This window comes from Fulvia fulva, chromosome 9 (assembly GCF_020509005.1).
Source record: "Fulvia fulva chromosome 9, complete sequence".
Classification (NCBI taxonomy): Eukaryota; Fungi; Ascomycota; class Dothideomycetes; order Mycosphaerellales; family Mycosphaerellaceae; genus Fulvia; species Fulvia fulva.
In genome coordinates this window covers 529,954-548,297 of record NC_063020.1, presented here as the reverse complement: position 1 = coordinate 548,297, position 18,344 = coordinate 529,954, and the positions used below count along the sequence as shown (strand labels likewise).

The 18,344-nt window shown below is 54.7% G+C and overlaps 5 protein-coding genes across 5 annotated transcripts; 2 read left to right on the top strand and 3 right to left on the bottom strand.

Moving 5' to 3' along the window:
- Positions 1-2,353: 2,353 nt before the first annotated feature.
- Positions 2,354-4,039, top strand: CLAFUR5_08911 (uncharacterized protein; the record flags this gene model as incomplete). The annotated part of the gene is made up of 2 exons (XM_047908059.1): positions 2,354-2,823; positions 2,875-4,039. The coding sequence occupies 2 exons, from the start codon at positions 2,354-2,356 to the stop codon at positions 4,037-4,039; spliced, it is 1,635 nt and encodes a 544-aa protein (XP_047766482.1).
- A 604-nt stretch (positions 4,040-4,643) lies between these two features.
- Positions 4,644-6,695, bottom strand: CLAFUR5_08910 (uncharacterized protein; the record flags this gene model as incomplete). Its single annotated transcript, XM_047908058.1, has 1 exon — positions 4,644-6,695. One exon carries the CDS (start codon positions 6,693-6,695, stop codon positions 4,644-4,646), a length of 2,052 nt encoding a protein of 683 aa, XP_047766481.1.
- A 632-nt stretch (positions 6,696-7,327) lies between these two features.
- On the top strand, positions 7,328-8,140 carry CLAFUR5_08909 (uncharacterized protein; the record flags this gene model as incomplete). Its single annotated transcript, XM_047908057.1, has 2 exons — positions 7,328-7,407; positions 7,528-8,140. The coding sequence occupies 2 exons, from the start codon at positions 7,328-7,330 to the stop codon at positions 8,138-8,140; spliced, it is 693 nt and encodes a 230-aa protein (XP_047765946.1).
- A 187-nt stretch (positions 8,141-8,327) lies between these two features.
- Positions 8,328-10,015, bottom strand: CLAFUR5_08908 (Heterokaryon incompatibility protein 6, OR allele; the record flags this gene model as incomplete). Its single annotated transcript, XM_047908056.1, has 2 exons — positions 8,328-8,431; positions 8,485-10,015. The coding sequence occupies 2 exons, from the start codon at positions 10,013-10,015 to the stop codon at positions 8,328-8,330; spliced, it is 1,635 nt and encodes a 544-aa protein (XP_047765947.1).
- Positions 10,016-11,080: 1,065 nt separating this feature from the next.
- CLAFUR5_08907 (uncharacterized protein) lies at positions 11,081-18,079 on the bottom strand (the record flags this gene model as incomplete). The annotated part of the gene is made up of 2 exons (XM_047908055.1): positions 11,081-17,888; positions 17,973-18,079. The coding sequence occupies 2 exons, from the start codon at positions 18,077-18,079 to the stop codon at positions 11,081-11,083; spliced, it is 6,915 nt and encodes a 2,304-aa protein (XP_047766048.1).
- Positions 18,080-18,344: the final 265 nt, after the last annotated feature.

Here is an 18,344-nt window from a genome sequence, read left to right as displayed (position 1 = left end):
CACTTGATGTATCTTGTCAGTGGTGGGGAGAGCTGCTGAAGCATTGGTAAGAGTGCTTTACATCCGCTCTACGACACCGGGCACCTCTCTCCATCGTCCAGGTTCATTGGCACTTTCGCAAACTACACCTCGGGTGCTTCATGTTATCGGCCTTTCACCAGACTTGATTCCGCCAGCCATAACTCGATGCTTCGGGTCAAGGTACACGGCGAACGGGAGTGTCCAGGTAGACGTGTATTCTACGCGAGTGTATGAGCTGGTACTGGTGTGATAGTGAAGTACATATGCCTCAGAGCAACGGTCCGTGACTTGGCGCCAGCAAGGGCATCGAGGCCATCAATGATGATATGATTGATGATGCTGAACCCACCCAGCTCAGACCCTCCGATACACTTGCCTGGCCTGGACGCGGGTGATGATGGTCAAGCGGCCGCGTTTTGATGCTTCAAATGCAGTGATGAGATGAGGCTGCGGCAGCGCGGTTGTCTTGAACTGGAAGGAACATCCTGGGCAGCACAGCGCGCTGACGCCTGTGTTGTTAGCAGTGTGCTATACTGTGTGGGCAGTTTAGAAGAGTGGGTGTGATTATTGCGGAAGATGAAGACGTTGGGACCTGCGCAATCGTCGGAAGCAAAACTCGCCGCGCGAAATAGCGCCGTCTCGCGCGCGCCTTCTTCTCTTCTCGTCGCGTCCGCGTCTAAGTCCTCGTACCTTACTCGTTCCTTATTCATCATCACAATATTGAAGCATGCGTGTGGCTTCCACCCTACATATGTCTCCCTATGTCACATGTGCCGCCGCCACGCCTCCTAACAAAACAGTAAGACTGCCGCTTCGGCTCCCACCTCTTTTTTCTTTTCTTCAGCACCTTACCGTTATTCTCCTCCTCAATCGCGACTTCTGTCGCGAGGACTTCGCAAGCTACATATCCACCTAACCTCCCTCACACGTAAAGCCCTGATGCTTTGCTGGGACGTTCCTGCAGTACCGCTCAATGCACAAGACAACCTCTAACGATACTATGACCATCACGCCAGACTATGGTACCACAGGCCTTCAGGTACCACGACAACGAGACCTTCTGATATCTCCGGAATGGCGATTTCCATCCTGACAACGATGCGGTTGACATACTGGAGAAGACCCAGGCCAAGCAGTACACGGCAGAAGACATGACCAGGGCTGTCTGCCCGCGAGCAGCAATTGCACAGCAACTGGTCAGTATGCATGGAGACGCTGCAGATCTGACTGAACCCTCCTGATGGAGCTCAGACGAACTGCTTGACGGACATTTTCTCAAGGAAGCCATTGCACAAGCCAAAGTCCTCGGCCAAGAACAACGAGATAATCCAGATACATCGCCACGTCCTCTACACCGCCTGGCGGGCCATCACCTGGTCGAGCTATCCTTGCCCTGCTGGGAGGAACCTATCGCGGTCGCACATCGGATGTTCGCTCGCGACCGCTGCAGCTTCTTGCAAGCTCTCATCGCGGAAGGTGGCGAGCAAAAAGTGCCATCTGTGAAACGAACCAACGTGGCAGGTTTTTCAAGTGCCGATCTGAACGACTTTACGAAGCTGAATGCCGCTCGTCATTGGGTCCAGAAAGGGTTCCAAACTTCCACAGGCTTTGCATCGGGAACAACCTTGATGCAATCATCATGCCACCTGTGCCGACCACTGCAATTCCCTTCGACGCGTGGGATGCCATAACGTATTCTGCGTTATGGAGCCTGCTGGACTACCCTGCCGCTGTATTGCCAACTGGCCAAATACGAAACAGCCATGTCGTAGACAACATCGAAACAGCAAAGCACGACCTGCGTGATCAACACAGTCATGGTCTTCATACAGGACCGCAGCACTTTCGAGATGTTGCATTGTGCGTGCAGGTCGTCGGCATGAAACACAGAGACGAGCATCTGACTCACGTGATCAACATCATATGGACAGCATCCTGAGCCATATGCCATAACCTTCTTCTTGGTCAATGGCTGAAGACCTGGAACTGCCAGCTCAAGTGCACCAAGGCTACAGTCCAGCCTCGTGCTCAGAAAGGTGTTGTACAATTCGACGACTTGCACTAAGACTGTGCTTCCATCTGGTACGTACATCACGGCCTTGATGGTCAATAATCAGTCCACCTTTGACATGACACTTCCTAGTCAACAGTGGACCTGATTCATACCATGCTCCAGCGGGAACACCTATCCCTGCATGATCCCACATCTTCCGGGAGCTGATCTAACCTTATCCGTCAATGCTATTTGCGAACAAGGTACCAAGCGCATCTCCACACCAAACTGCTGGATGTTTAAGCTAGACACTCACCACTACGCCGAACACCGCGCCGCATGTTTGCCAGCTTCGAATCGACCGCCAACGGACTGAAAACTGCCGTGCCAGAGCGGAGGTTGATTCGCTCCAGCGAAGGGTGTCTGCCGTGTAAGCAGCCTGATTACTCAACTGCGCACACCCGAGAAACAGTCGCTAATACGACTGGCGAAGGTCGACAGAAGCGAAAGAAATGCGACAATGTCAGACCTGCTTGCGGTTTGTGTCGAAATAGTACCAGGCGCGACGTTTGTACATGGCCAGCAGAAGACGTACGCCGCAAGCGAATACGGGTCTCGAAGAGCCCTTCTGCCAATGGCTCGACTGGTCGCGGAGACGATGCGTCGACTTCGTGTAGTGACACTACCGAGATCGAATGCCTCTCTGACAGATCCCTTTTATCACATCTCGCCGCCGTGTCGCAGGAGCTCAGGTCTGTCGGCGACTTGCCACCTTTCGACCTGCCCGACAGCGTCAAGCAGGTCTCACCGTGAGTGTGAACCCTTTCACAGTGGGTAAGGCAGGACTGATGTGATGGCAGCGAGCTCTCCTTTCCGGGTATACTGCACATCACCCTAGCCTTCCAGCATCGGGTCCTTGCCCGTAAGCACGACTACAGTAGCTCACTCATGATGCTGGGTCTGCCGACCTTACGATCGAATCCAGCACTCATACACGCCTGGCTCGCCAGCAGTATCGCTGCAATATATCCCGATGCCGAGCATCGACAGCGGCAAGCTTTGCTGCATCACGGTCGTGCTTTGAAAGCCCTGCGTATCGCTATGGTAAGCCCAGGCCGCGTTTACAACGAAGAATGGATCAGGGGCACAATCCTAATGCTGCACATTTTCGAAGCCATCGGCTCTGTACACAACCACGTAAAGTTATCAACAGCCCACCTCAACGCCGGACACATTGTCTTTGGTCAGAGCCTGAAACAGGGCCTACCCAACAACATCCACGACATGCTCCTCCTCGAAGCCTACACTTTCCGCGTCACCTGCAATTGTCTCTTCCAACAAGACAACTTACCTTTCGATTACATGGAAACTCTCACCAGTGCCTTAATGCGAACCGTCGAATCTCTCGGCCTCGAGGTCAAAGACCCCGCGTGTCTTCCCTGGGTCGGACAAATCGGCATAGACCTTGTTATCAAGATCTACAAACTCTCCTGGCTCGCGAGGCGGCTCCCCCTAACAGGTCAAGACGCCATCGAAGCCGCAGCAATAGCGCGCTCCCTCCCTACCCACCGCCCTTTCGCCGCCTGTCTCCACGGCGTAGTCACGGATGACGACCACGATAGCCGGTACTGGTTCAACGCCCGCACCAAGCAATCGTTCTGGCATGCGTGCTCCTTCCTCGCCGAACTTATCCTCTCCCCTGATAACACGATCGCCTCTGTCACGACCGCGAACGAACACTACGACAAGGGGATCAGGATCCTCGATAAAGCTAGTGGCGAAGATCGAGTAACGGCTTGTCTCCTCTGGCCGCTGGCGGTGCTGGGTATGGCGGTCGATAGTCCGGAGCGGTTGGATCGGTGTCAGAAGATTGGGATTAGGTTGGCGGTTAGTGGAGGGAGGCAGGCGAGTGCGAGGATGAGTGTCAGTTTGGCGAAGTTGTATGAGTTGAGGATGGAGAGGAAGGGGAAGCTGGGGCTTGAGGAGGTGTTGAGGACGTTGAGCTGTGGGGGGGTGTTTTTATGAGTGTGGTGCTGTATGATTATGTGTCGTGATTATGTAGAAGATGGCTGCCATGGTAGGACCGAAGATAAGACGTGACCTCACGCTGCTGATTTTGCTGTGCTGAAGCGAAAAACTTCAAGACACCGCCGCATCGTCTTCCTTCCTTTTCTCCATTCCTATCAAAACAGCAAAAAAGAAAGGTCTGATGACTTTGTATAGGAAGAGCCGAAGGTGGGGCTCGAACCCTTGGGACGAGTTAGAATGTTGTTGCATGACAGACTTTGAAGTTCGGTATGAACATACCACGACTGTTTGCTTTGTTAGTGAGAAGCTCGTAAGACTGGCAGTTTGTGTGAGGCCACGAACCCTTGAGGTGATCTCGCTGTAGAAGCTAAGAGCCACACGCTCTACCGATTGAGCTACCCCGGCAACGAGGTATGTTGGTTGATGAGTCAGCAGTCTCGCATGCTGTATATTATGCTCGTAGTTCAGGAGATTAGACGGCATTCAAGGGTGAGATGGTCGCTGAGCGTCTCAGGGGTCTCACTGTTGGCATTGATCTCGTTCTAAGCATCACGAAGACATACACACATTACAATCCCACACACACACACACCAACCCAAATCACAACTTGGCCTTCAACTTCTGCCCCTCCCCCTTGGTGAAATACTCCTTCGCCGCGTCCTTCGCCTTCTGCACTACACTCGGGTCCTCAATCGTAGCCGGATACACCACCTCCTTCTCAAACTCTCCCTCCACCGCATGCTCCAAAATCTCCTTCAGACACCTTCTTAGAGTCTTCCCACTCCTCGTCTTCGGAATCACACCAGGAGCTGCAATGAAGCCCGCCAAACTCGCGATGGGACCGATGTGCTGTCGCAGACGGGAGTTGAGGTCTTTGAGGAGATCCGCGGGCGGATTTTCGATTCCGATCCATGCGAATGGGGCATGTCCTTTCATGGGGTCAGGAATTCCAACGACGGCCGCTTCGGTGATGTCAGGGTGGGAGGAAATGGCCTGTTCGATAGCGCCGGTGGAGAGACGGTGCGCTGCCACGTTGATTACGTCGTCGGCGCGGGACATGACGTGAACGTATCCGTCTGAATCGATCATGCCTGCGTCGCCGGTATCGATCGAGTTACCGTTGAAGCGTTTGAGGTAGCCTTTGTAGAAGCGATCTTCATCCTGCCAGAGCGTTGTGAGGCCTGTGGGCGAGAGGGGGATGCCGAGGACGATGTTGCCCATGTTGCCGTTTGAGATGGGCTTGCCTTCGTCGTCGACTATGCGCACGTCGAAGCCGGGGACGGGTTTGCCGGCGGATCCGGGTTTGATGGGGAGCGGTTTGTAGAATTTGTGGTCGGAGAAGTCGGTGCCTGTGCCGGGGAGGAGGGCCAAGGAGGTCATGGGCGAGCCTGATTCGGAGGACCACCAGTTGTCGATTACGGTTGCGTTTTCGGCACAGTATTTCCCTACGAGCTCGTCGTACATTGTCACGATGGCGGGTTCGCTGCGTTCGCCTGCGAGGAAGAGGGCGCGGAGGTTCTTGAGGCCGCCTTTCTCGCCGCGGGCTTTGAAGAATTTGTTCTCGGGGTCTTCCTTGCGGATTGCGCGGAGGGCTGTAGGGGCTGTGAACATTGTGTTGACTTTGTTCTCGTCGAGGATTCGCCAGAAGGTGTCTGCGTTGGGGGTGCCGATCGGCTTGCCTTCGAAGAGGATTGTTGCTGCGCCGGCTAGGAGAGGGCCGTAGACGATGTAGCAGTGCCCAACGACCCAGCCGATATCGCTCGCTGTGAAGAGGGTGTCGCCTGGCCCTCTGATGCCAAAGACGTATCGCACGGTGAAGTTCAGTCCGACAGCATGGCCTCCAACTTCTCGCACCACTCCTTTGGGCAAGCCGGTCGTGCCGCTCGTGTAGATGATATACAGTGGATCGTTGCTCTTGACTGGTACATTCTCAGCTCTTACTCCTCTATCTCTTGCAGACTTGACAACCCTCTGCCACGTCCTCTCCCCGTTCAGTCTGTCTGTGTCGTTCCATCTATGCTGATCTCTCTGCCAGATCAACACTCTCGTCGGTTTGTGCTTCGCCTGCTCGATAGCGCCTTGCACCATAGGCTTGTATGGCAGGGGCCCTTTCGCGCCCTCGATGCCACAGCTTGCTGTCAGCATAGCCCTTGGCTTTGAAGAATCAATGCGTTGTGCCAGAGACGCTGCTGAGAAGCCACCGAAGACCACAGCATGTACGGCTCCTAGCCTTGCGACAGCCAGCATACCTATGAGGGCAGCAGGTATCATTGGCATGTATATGATGACCACATCGCCCTTCCTCACTCCTTCTTCCCGCAGTGCACCTGCCAGGATCGCTACTTCAGAATCTAGCTCTTTGTACGTGATGTTCTGTTTCTGGCCTGTGACTGGACTATCCCACTTGATCGCGATGTTGTCGCCATGGCCAGCTTCCACGTGTCGCGTTACCGCGTTATAGGATGTACTGATCTCGCCATCGGGGAACCATTGCCATGTGTCGTGCGACTCGCCGGATGATAACTTCTTTGAGAACTTCTTGTATGTAGTCTGTGGCTTCTTATGCCAGACGAGCTGGTCTGCTTGGCGTTTCCAGAACGAATCGGGATCGCGTTGATGCGCATCCCACGCTCCGTCTTGTTTGTGGGGCATGGTGAAGGACAACGGAGAGAAGGAACGAAGGGCCGAGAACGATTGCTTTGCAACAATGACTTACTGTACACAATTGTCGATCAACAATTGTCTCCTGGACCAGGACCAGGCCAGGGAGCTTTGGGAAGCTTCGTCGGCTACTGCAAGGTAGCTCGGACCAGTGGATAACGTTGGACGGGGACGATGAGGCGGGGAAGGAGGATGCGGAGAGGATGCGGGCACGTGAGAGCCGAGCACTTCCCCACAGATGAGTTGAAGCGGTCTGTGCTTAGTGTTGAGGTAACGTGCTAGAGAAAGTTGTGGGACGACGACAACAACATCAATCTTGAGACGATGCGGCTATAGGCTGGTAGGAATGTTGTATACATCGTTGTGGGAATCTCTGACATTTCAGAAACCCAGGCAGTCCCTAACCCCGTCCAAAATCAGGGCGGCCTCTCGTTGACTCTATCTGGCAAAGTGACAGCGATATCAATGGATCAAGGTTGTTCAAGTCGACGGAAACAGCACCGAGATGGCATCTAAATCTTTGAACGATCAGGCCTCTGATGCTGCCCCTGGCAAATCATGGTTGTGGCAGGTGGCCATTACAAGTGCCTAAGGTATCTAACTCGCCATACGACTGAAGTGCCATGCCGTCTCAACTCCCTACCGCTCTTCCTCAGCCGGCGCATCAGCAGGCACACCCAATCCACAAGGCGCATTACCCACAGTGATACGCCTCGGTTCCAAGCCCTCTTCCGGTGCATCTTCCTACAACTCAACACCATACTGATTATCCGCCTGCCTGCCAGAGCAAGTACTAGCACCAAAGATCGAACACACGCCCCAGTATCCTTGGGAGTGTCTGGATCAGCACCACCAGTTCTTATACGACGCTGAGCCTCGAAGACGAAGATCTGCGGAGATGTAATGAGGCAATCAACGCCTCCCGAGACGTCAACGCTGTCGCGGCAGCTCTCGTGAACTACGACGACTACCCGGACAACACCGATTTCATCCAGATCAAAGACGACACGAAGAGGTATCAGATCCTGCAAGACGATCAAGGCTTCCTTCGCCCAGGCTTAGCAACATCACAGCCAGTACCCGGATTAGTCTGGGCGGAAGCCAATGGTCTCATTCTCGCCGATTACAATGAGCGTCAGCTGAACTTTGATCCCGCCTCAATGAAGACTTATGGCTGGAGCCCGCTCCAACTGGGCAAGGCGAATGTGATACAGCCTAAGGCGAACAGTATCGCGCTCATCCCGGCTCGAACTGGGTCGAAGACTACGCCATACATTTATACCACTGTCGAGTTCAAGGGGCAGACGTATGCACTCTTGACTTGTGTATACTCGGACAAGGGCAGTCGGATATTTGTCGCGAAGGGTGTGAAGTCCGGGATCAATAAGCTCAAGTTGGCTCAGTCGAAGTTGGTCGGCCACAAGATTAGGGACTGATATGCACAGGCATGGGTCGTTGATTCGAAGGATGTAGAGAAGTGGGCGTGATCTCTGCTAGATCTGAATACACGATGGAATGTTGTACACTGACGACTCAAGCAAGTTCAACAGGAAGAATGTCTCCTGGATGCACTCGCCTTCGAGGCTAGGCGTTGCTTCCATCAGGGGCCCAGAATGGTCGCCTTCAGTGAAACCAGGTCGGACTCCACAGATCACCGTATGTAGCTTCCGAGTCTTCTTGCTGACGCCAGACCAGTGCTTCTTCGATTCCCTCGCCATGCATCAATCCTACGAAAAGCGATCAGCATCAGCACCTGGAGACTTACGTAAAGCACACATACCATGGATAAAGCATGTTCCTTTGAGTCGATAGAGCTCTTCTCGACTGTCAACGAACGATGAAGACGTGAGCATAGCTTCCGTGTTCGAGGAAGTTGACTCTCTTCTGTCCTCGCTTTCCGAGCGATCTACAAGATACGGAATATCATCCCCAACTAGGAGTGCCACTAGGTTACCTTTCGATGGTTCCGAGCGAGTCATGCCCATGCGACCATGTTCTGTTACGAAGAAACTGGCATCGACTAAGAGTCGGTCTAGTTGTCTGGCAAGGTAGCCATCTAGAATCATGGCTTCGTCCTCTAGCCATTCCTGGTACTGAGAGATCATAGCAGCAAGATCATGGGTGCGATCATTGGCAATGACACTATACAAGCCCCCGCACAGCACGGTCTGCCAGAAATCTCGTTGCAGGCGGGTTTGTGTGGACTGTTCGCGAGGGTAGACAAGTTGTCCACGACCTGCTTCCTGACCTCGGAACGACTCCTCCGCTGCAGCGAGCCACTTCCTCAACGTGTTACGACCGTGCGACAATTCCCAGCCGTAAGCGTAATAGCCATGAACGGCACTCGAAACCATGTCTACCGTATCAACGAGGAGTGCATTGAGGCACAAGTGGTCGCCAATCCGACGCTCCAGGACGAATGCTCCGTAGTGAGTATCGTCATTTGGGCCGTAGGCCACATCGTGCATTCCAATGAGATTGTTGCTACGGTAGTAGGATGGGATCCAGGAGGCGCCCGCAGAGCTAGGGGAATCGACCAATCTCAGGACTCGCACGCTAAGCGTCGACTGCATGATAGCGAAGGTAGCATCCGCCCGGATTTGTCCTTCGTCGAAAGAGTAATCGGGCAGAAGCGTGATGGTATCGCCCATGAGCCCTAGCAACCCATAAACCCTGTCGCGTTCGTCAGAGCACCTGAGACCATTCGCGACATTCATCAGGATGTCTGGAGGCAGCCCTGGCGTTCGCAGTATCTGATACACATGGACGACGGAGTCTAGTCTGTAAAACCGGTCTTGGGCAGGGTCAAAAGGTTCGGTATCGTTACAGAAGAGGCCCTCAAGTACAATGGATTGTCGGATCTTGGTGAAGCCATCAATCAAAGTCCAGAAATCTATTGTCGAATCGCCGCAGTGAAGGATAGGATGCTTCGCCAGTGCGACTTCTTGCAAAACCCAGAGCCTGTCCCACCACGGGTGAGCAAGAAGGTTGAACATGCTTACGGCGTCAACTCGCTGTTCTTCTACCACGCTGTTGACAGAGGTGCCACTCGCCAGATCCTTGAAAGCCCGAAAAGCTTCGGCCGTAGATTCGCGGTCGGAACCCAGATAGATGTGCACAACTCGAGCCTGGCCGAACACTGATCTCATCAGCGCCACTTGCTTGCTGCGCCCCAGGGTGTCTACCTGGTTGATGCAGACAGCGTCCACCCACACAGGTCCACTGAGAACTCCTGGAGCAGACAATGTCCATAGTGCCTGGAACAGGTTCGCAGTGATTGCGACCTCCAGCCCATCGACCTTCATGGTCATAGGGTCGTCATCTTGAGAACCCCAAGCATAAGACAGTGCATCGTACGAGTCGCCCGTAGCGCACAGCGGTCGAGTCGCCAGATTGCCTTTCAAGCATCTTTTTCCGGTCTCGTAATGTCTCTCGATGGAAAGCACACGAATGTGCGTTGTCGCATCTTCGAGCTGTTTGTACAGGCCCGAACGACGACTGGACTCCGCCTTCAGCTCTTTAGAGACCGCCGTTTCTCGCGCGTGGCGCGTGGCGCGTGGAGATGTCGGTACCGCGAGGGAAAGCGTAGGACGCGAGAGGTGGTTTACTGGGTCTCATAGACCTCTGCATCTCCTCTGACCCAGCTGAAAACTTCGTGAGATCGATCCCAAACTTCTCTGCCGGTGAAGCCCAAACTCGCCCGCGAAACGCGCGGACGGCGGGAAGTGCTTCTGAGCTTTCCATTGTTGCCTCTTCATGTATGTATGGGGTCGAGACTGGCAGCACGCAGGATATGTCCTGATCGAAGCGGCGCTGCGTATTGACCGACAGTAACTCAGTGACAGGTAGCGATGCGCCCAAGCGAATGCGGTGCGACCACACCAAACCCAAACAAGCCGATGGGGAGCACTTCATCACCAACTTCTTGCATACTGACCTTTCTCGAACACTCAAAGTGCCCACATCCCAAAGGGAATACGGAAGAGTGTTTGCTTGGGAAGCTTGGGACAGATGGTAGCCAAGACCATCCGCATCATCCGCATCACCTTGCTGTTTCGAGAGGTGCACTTGGTTGACTCTTGGCATCGATCGTCATTCACTCAATCCTTGTTTTGGCCGGTTAGACGCCTGGAGAAGCCTTTTGATCACTAGCGCTCGTATCGGTGGAGACCAGCCCGTGAAGAAAGATCGTATCATTCTTTACACTAAATGTGCCCACACCCCAAACAGAGAACGAGAACGCTACCATAACATGACAACATCGCTCATACGCTGTACCGTTCACCAAGCACACTCATCATCACCCATCCATCAATCACCAAGCGAAGCGTAACATCATAACCCAAGCCCCTACCTCCTTTCTCACCTCCACATCCTCAATCTCTCCCCTTAAAGTAGCTCTCCTCCCCACCACTCAGATTAGCAGTCGGCAAGTCCGTCCCAAGTCCACTATCACTAGGCGGCGCAAAATGCCTCTTGATCGAATCCTTCTCCTCAGCAAGAACCTCCTGCACCGCACGCTCAACCTCACTGTTCGTAGGAGGGGCGTCAAGCAGCATTGATTCTTGCTCAGCACCGAGCTCCGCCTCTGGGTCTTCTGAAATGGCACTCTCAGTACCACCGACAGGTCCGATAACGCCATTCGCGGAGCTGCCGAGGCTGGTGCGGCGATCGATCTCGCTGCCAGTCAGGTATGATCCGGTGAGGTAGCTGCCTGTGTCGTAGGTCATGTCGCTGGGTGCATAGCTCATGCGATTGCCATCGTTGGTGCCGGGTGTCTCGCCGTTGAGGTAGCTACCAGTGGCATAAGTCATGCTACCGTCGTCGGTGCGTGACAGATAGCTCTGGCGACTGTGACGACGCTCAGTGCCATCTTCGGTGCCAAATTCAGTACCCATGCGAGACTCAGCGCGCTCGGAGATGTCGTCGTCGTCTTCTTCGGACAGAGTCTCGTTCTCCTTGTTATGCGAGGTCAAGCTGGTGTTACGCTTGCCGGCCCAGGAGAATTTGCGTGGAGTCGGGTGCGTCTTGACAGAGTGACTACGCTTCATGCCATTGAGCGAAGTCAAGCTGGACTTCTCGGCAGTGAAGGCATGAGCCCCGGTTGGCACATTGTGGTTGATCTGGTTCAACGACATGATACGTCGCTCAGCAGTATTGGGCGCCGGACCATTGCGCATCAGACCAGGCCGCGATTTCATGGCCAAAGCATGATTCGCTTTCAATGCTGGCACAGAAGAAGTGACTGTTGCTGCAGACATGGCCGATGCGTTGCTCGGCACGCGGAGGTCACGGCCTTGTGGCTTCTGCTTCTTCGGTGAAGTGGGCTTCGATGTCTTGGCCAACAGCAGCATGCGCGATTGGTTCATCACACCTTCCAGCATACGTCGCTCCAGAGCTGCAGCCTTGTTGTCCATCTCGTGCAGTTCGTCCCGTCTGATGTGCAGCGCCATCTCCATGGAGGAGACGTCGGCGTTCAGACGAGCCTTCTGTGCGGCGAGTGCTTCCTTTTCAGCCTTCAGTGCCTCCACAGCATTCGCTAGCGACTCTTTCTCCTCGTTGAGAACAGTGATATCGGCCTCGAGCTGGTCCTTGCGTTCAAGACGGCGCTCGAGAAGCAGCGCAATCTCTTCCGCTTCCTTCTCCTTGCTCTCGTGGTCGTCAGCAATCTGCTTGTTCTGCGCAGAGACAAAGGCAGAGACTTCTGCAGCGGTAGCCGTGACCTTTTCATGAATCTGGTCAAGGCGCTCCAGCTGAGTTGAGCGCTCGGAAGCCTCCTCAACATGACCCATGAGCTTGTCAAGCTTCTCGTGAACGGAAGTGTCGTCGTACTTTTCAGGCACAGGTGTCTCCACTGGCCGTGGCAGTAACGCAGGCAGCGCGGTCTTCAACTCATCGTGGTGAGATTTGAGCCCTTCCTGGTGGGCCTGAGCTTGGGCTTTCGAGTCCTCAAAGCCGGCCTTGAGTGCATCTTGCAAGTCCCTCACAGCCTGTGAATGCTCGTTTTGAGCCTCGGAAGACTTCTGGGAGTGCTCGTAGTGCTGGTTGATCAGCGCTCGGACTTCTTCAAGAGTGACCATGAAACGAGGGTTGTGCTCAGCCATGTCGCTTTGCACAACATCGACTGCTGCCAGCACCTTGGCAACCTCTTCGCGTGTGGCCACGTGCTCGCCTTTCAGACTGTCGCTCGCTTCCTCAAGCTTGGAGTGTGTCAGCGCAGCTTGATCGAAGACCGTCTTCGATTGTTCCGACATCTCTTGCACCTGAGCAGGCAGGTCGCCCATGAAGGTGGTCAGAGTTGTGCCAAGTGTGTCGATCGACAGCTTGAGATCATCGGCCATGGCCTTTGTGCTTGCCAACATTTCCTCTTGCTGGGTGACATTCTCCTCCATGGTCTTGGCTTTCTCCTCAGCGGCTTTCTGAGCATCATCGTACTTGCTCATCAGACCGTCGAACAGAGTGTCAAGCTTCTCACCGAGTGCAGTGACAATCGCTTCCTTGTGTTCGGACTGCTTCTCCAGTGTGGTCTCAGCAGATTGAGCATTGTCGACCTTGATTGCTGCAAGCGAGTCGTGAGCCTTCTCGAACTCTTCTTTGACCTTCTCCATGACTTCCTTGACCTCAGAAACCACAGTCTCATTGCCGACGTTCTCTTCGATGGCCTTCAAAGTGATGCCGAGAGTGGTGATACCAGCGTCGTTGAAGCCAAGCTTGTCAATGAGCTCAGCTTTGACCTCATCGATCATTTCCTTGACTTGACCCATCTGCTCGACTGCATCTTCATGCTCCTTTTTGCGGTCATCGAATGCCTTTGCAGTCACGGCAATGTCGGTTTCGTAGCTGTCCTTCATCTTGTCATGGCTCTCACGGAAGTCGTTGATCAGTCCTTGAAGTTGCTCAATGTCAGATTTGGAAGGCAACTCCTCGGGGTCTGGCAGAGTCATCTCATTCACGCGAGTCTTGATCTCGGTGCAGAGGACACCAAGAACATCCAGGTCTGACTTGGTCATACGCTCTGGCTTGTCATCATCCTCGGCGGATGCTGCGGTAACCTTTTCCTTCACTTCCTCGAGCATGCCTTTGATGTCAGATGCCAGCACCTCGACAACGGCCACGTCGGCCTTGCATGCAGTCTGGCTATCGAGCTTGTCTGCTAGGACCTCGAGGGTCTCATTGCCTCCCCGGACTGCTGCCTGAACCTCCTCAAGATGGTCTTTGGAGGCGGCGGAGGCAGGATCTGGGAGCTCCATCTCCTCGATCTGTGCCTTCATGTTACGGAGGAGTGTTTCGATGGCGTCAGTGTCTTCCTTGCGAGCAGCGCTCTCCGGTGCAGGAGTCTCGTCTCGCGCTGCGAGAGTGATGACATTGTCCTGGACGTCCTTGAGCATGAGCTCCAGGCAAGTGAGGTCTTCTCGAAGAGCGATTCCTTCTGGCACCTGTGCCTGTTGCTGGTGAGAAGGCATATCTTGTACGGTGTGATCGAGAGCTTCGATCTTGATCTGCAGCTGAGCGAGCAATATCTCGACCTGCTCGAAGTCCTCACGCTTGATGCCACCCGCTGCAGCAGCCTCTGGGGCAGCTGTGCCGGCTTCGTCCTCGAGATTGATGTCGCGAGTAGCGCCAACTCCACCCACATCCGCCAGAACAATCTCGCCACCGTGAGGCGTGACTGTTTGGCCATTCTTTGACGTGAGCTTGTCCATTTCCGAACGGAGATCAGCCAAACCGTCCTTGAGCGTATCCAAGATCTCGTAGTTGACCGTCATGTCAAGTGGCTTATCCAGGGTTTTCACAATGTCGGTGCGTAGGCTCTCAAGGCCTTCATTGATGGTGTCGAGCACCTGGCTTTGATGAGACATGACACTTTCAGGATTGTCCAGCTTTCTCTCAAGATGCGAACGTAGATCGTCCAGGCCAAGTCGGACGGCATCCAAGATTTCCTCGTTCGAGCCACTTCGAACGACACTGTTGGCGATGGAGTTGCGCAAGTTCTCAAACTCGCCGCGGAAGGCTTCGAGTTGTTCATCGGTCATGCCTCCAGCAGTCTGCTTCGCCGCCATGGCATCCTTGACTTCTTCGAGAGTGTTCTTGAGGTCATCAATGGTGTCGACAGTGTGTATCGAGCTGCCGCCCGATAATACTGAGCCACCCAAAGACTCCCTCACGGCGCCCAGCTCCTCCCGGATCGCGCCAATTGCTTCGGCAGATGCATCGTTCTGGTCTGCAGACAGCTGTGTGCGAAGATCATCAATTGCTTGACGCACGCCTTGCACAACAGCATCCTTGTCGACATCAACGACCATGGCGTGGATGGACTCCTTGAGGGTAGCGAACTCCTCGCGCATGGTCTGGATGAGCTCTTCAGAAGACCCAGCTGACAGCGTGCCAAGCTCGCTGCCGTCAAACTTGGAGTGAAGCACACCCATGCTGTCTTGGATCGTCTCGATGAGCTCGCTCTTGTCTGTGGCGTGCGCGTGGAGAATGGCGCCCTTGAGCTGCTCGAACTCCTCTTTCATCGCTTCGTTCAGCTCCTCATTGGTCTGTACATCATCGTCGCGAGCCTCCATATGTGACTTGAGATCATCGAGACCTTGTTGGAGGGCGATGATGACCGCTGTAGTCTGGCCGGCATTTGACTCTTCGACTTCACGAGAGCTGCCGTTTTCTCTGACTTGCTCACGCAGCTCATGGAATTCGGCCTTGATGTAGTCAAGCATGGCAGACTTGTCACCGTCTTGACCGACCATTGTCTCCACGTCACCGCGAAGCTGTTCCAGACCAGATTTGACAGAGTCGATGATTTCGTCTTTCCCGGTAACGTCCTGCGCACGGTCGACATACTTCTCGATCTGGGTACGTAACGACTCCAGGCCATCCTTCACGGCGTCCAAGACCTGCTCGGTGTCTCTGCCGTTGGCCGCCGAGTATTGCTGAAACTCGACACGCATGCCGTCAAGCAGTTCTTTGAGTTGAGATAGGACTTGCTCTCCTAGCCCACCGCATGGAATCGTGGTGCCATCGAGGCTTGCCTTTACAGCATCGAAGAGGTCATCGCGACTGATCTCGATCTCTCTGGGGGCGGCAGGTCCATGCTCAGCAAGGCCAGTCTTGACAGCTTCAAAGACAGCGGCTTGCATGGCTCCTTGATCCACTGCGGCGGCGGGAGGTGGCTGGAAGGCCTCCAGAGATTGCTGAACTCCAGACAAGATCTCTTCCTTGTATTTGGCGAGCTGGTCCGCGGGAAATGGTGCTTGAAAGTCCTTGAGTGCTTCTTGCATGACCTCAAGAATCTCGCCCTTGTCGATGTTGACATCAGCGGGCTCGGCGCGACTGCTCTGGTGCTGCTCGAGGCCTTCTTTGAGCACGTTGAGAATCTCATCACGCTCCAGACCAAATTGCTGTAGCTCAATATTCGGCTCGAAGTCCTTGAGGCCCTCCTTCACAGCATCGAGCACACCATCGCGGTCGAGCCTACCAACCTCCTCGGTCTCGGGCTCCCTCTTCTGGATGTGGTGTTCTGTGAGTGCGTGCCGAACAACGGCCAGCATCTCGTCGCTGTTGGGTCCTGCACGCGTGGTGGCCAGCTGCTTGAAGGTGTCATCGTCTTGCTCGGCGCGCTCCTTCAAGACAGTCGCTAGGTGGTGCTTGAGCTCGGAAAGGCCTTCTTCGACAATGCGCTGTACCTCCTCAAGGTGTTCGCCGTTGCTGCCTGCATCGATCGAGCGGTCCAAGGTGTTGTTAAGAGACGTCTCGCCAATTTGGTCAAGCTTCTTACCCAGCTCTCTGCCCATACCCAGGACCTCGCCTCGTAGGTCTCGCACTAGTCCTTTGACTTCTGATGTGGTACCACCGCTGTGGGCGACAGAGTCTATTATGCGTTGCAGAAGCTTCAGGACCTCTTCTTTGGCCGGTGCTTCGTTGGCAGTTGGCTTCTCGCTCGACTTTGGTGTGGCCAGTGGAGAACCCAAGTTGACCTCCAGCCTAGGGGGGCCGCCGTTCGAGCGAACAAGTGCTTGCGACTCTGTCTTCTCTTTGATGAACTCAGATAGCTGCTCGACCTTCTTCGCAGCATTCGAGTTCTCTTTTCGTGTCTTCTCCAAGAGTTCGGAAAGGGATGTCTGCAGGCGTTCCTGCCCATCCTTGGTGACCATTTCACGCACGATCTTCTCAAGCATGGCCACACTTGCTGCGCCTTCGATGGAGTACGGCGAAGGCGATCCACAACGATCGTCAAGAAAGCTGTGTGCGCTCGCTGCTCTTGGTAGGTTGAATGTCTTTGATGCAGACGGAGGCGAGCTGTAGAAGGCCTTGCTGTCGAGGTAGGCAGGCGAACTGTAGTCACTAGCTCTGCGCGTGCTTGTGGAGAGCGGAGGTGGAGGAGGAAGAAGGCCGGGACCGGTGACGGTGTTGGCCAGGTCGCGCAGCGTCTTGCGAATGTCCTCATCACGGGTGTTGGTCGCATCCTTGAGATGGATCAGATCAGTCGCATTGTCCTTGCTCCGCCTACTCAGGGCAGCCATCTCCTTCTGCAAGTTCGTTGCAATGGTGGTCAAGTTCAGCAGCTGACTTGAGAAGTCGTAGTTCGTATGCACCCTCGTCCCACTAGGTGTGCTTGGGCCATTCGTGATATCGCTGAGTGGTGGATCTGGCACCTGCATGGTTTGTAGTGCAAGCATCGTTGCCGAAGGAGGAGTGTTCTCGCCCAGTATCGATCGGTGCGTCGTCTGCCTCGTGGAAGGCCGCAAAGACGGTGTGTCCTTCATTGGATCGCGCTCAGCTGGGGTCGGTGTGGTGGGTCGCTCGGTGAAGGGTGACAAGTTCTCGCTGCTGTTCATGCGACTGGGCGTGGCAAAGGTCCCTCTCGAGGTCGGTCGTTCCGGTGAGCGCTCTGGCGAACGATTGGTGTCCAGGTAGCTGCGCAAGTCCTTGACATGGCCGGGCTGGAGCGACTGCAGCCGCTTGTGGTGGGCGCCCTTGACCAGCGATCGCTCCGGCAGAGCTTGCGAATCGTTCGATCGATTCGATGTGTATGCGGAGATGGGCGCACTCTCGCGGGCTCGTTCTACTATCTGCTTGGCAGCCGCGGCAATACCTGCGGATGTGTTTGCTTTCGTAGTCGGACTTCCTTGACCAGGCGCGAGTGGTAGTGGCGGAGGCGCGCGATCCGGGTCGGAACTGTCCCACCTGCGTTTGACTCTGGTCAGCAGCTGCATCGCTCCATTGCAGTAGACCACACTGTGGTGCTGGAGTAGATGTCGTGGTACTCACATGGGGACATGGCTGAAGCGGCCACTGCCCGACTCGGAGAAGGAATGTGAGTGGTGGTGACCTCGGCCTTCGCGGTCGCGAGAGACTTCCCTCTCCCTGGCCGACATGCTGCCTGGCGGGTGCGTGTAGTGGTGCTGTGCGAACCAGTCGAGCCGAGATTGCTGGAATGTGTCGCGTAGAGAAGTGCAGTCTAATCAACTACACAATCGCATTGTCCAATGCCGTGTAGACCTGCTAGACAAGATGCTCCAATCCGCGGTCAGAGCGATTGAAGAGATGATGGAGAGTGTATGCAGTATTTGGTGGTAGACGTTGGAGGACTACCGAGACAGCACGAGATGATGGAGCTGTTCTTTCGGTGAGGCGTTCTGC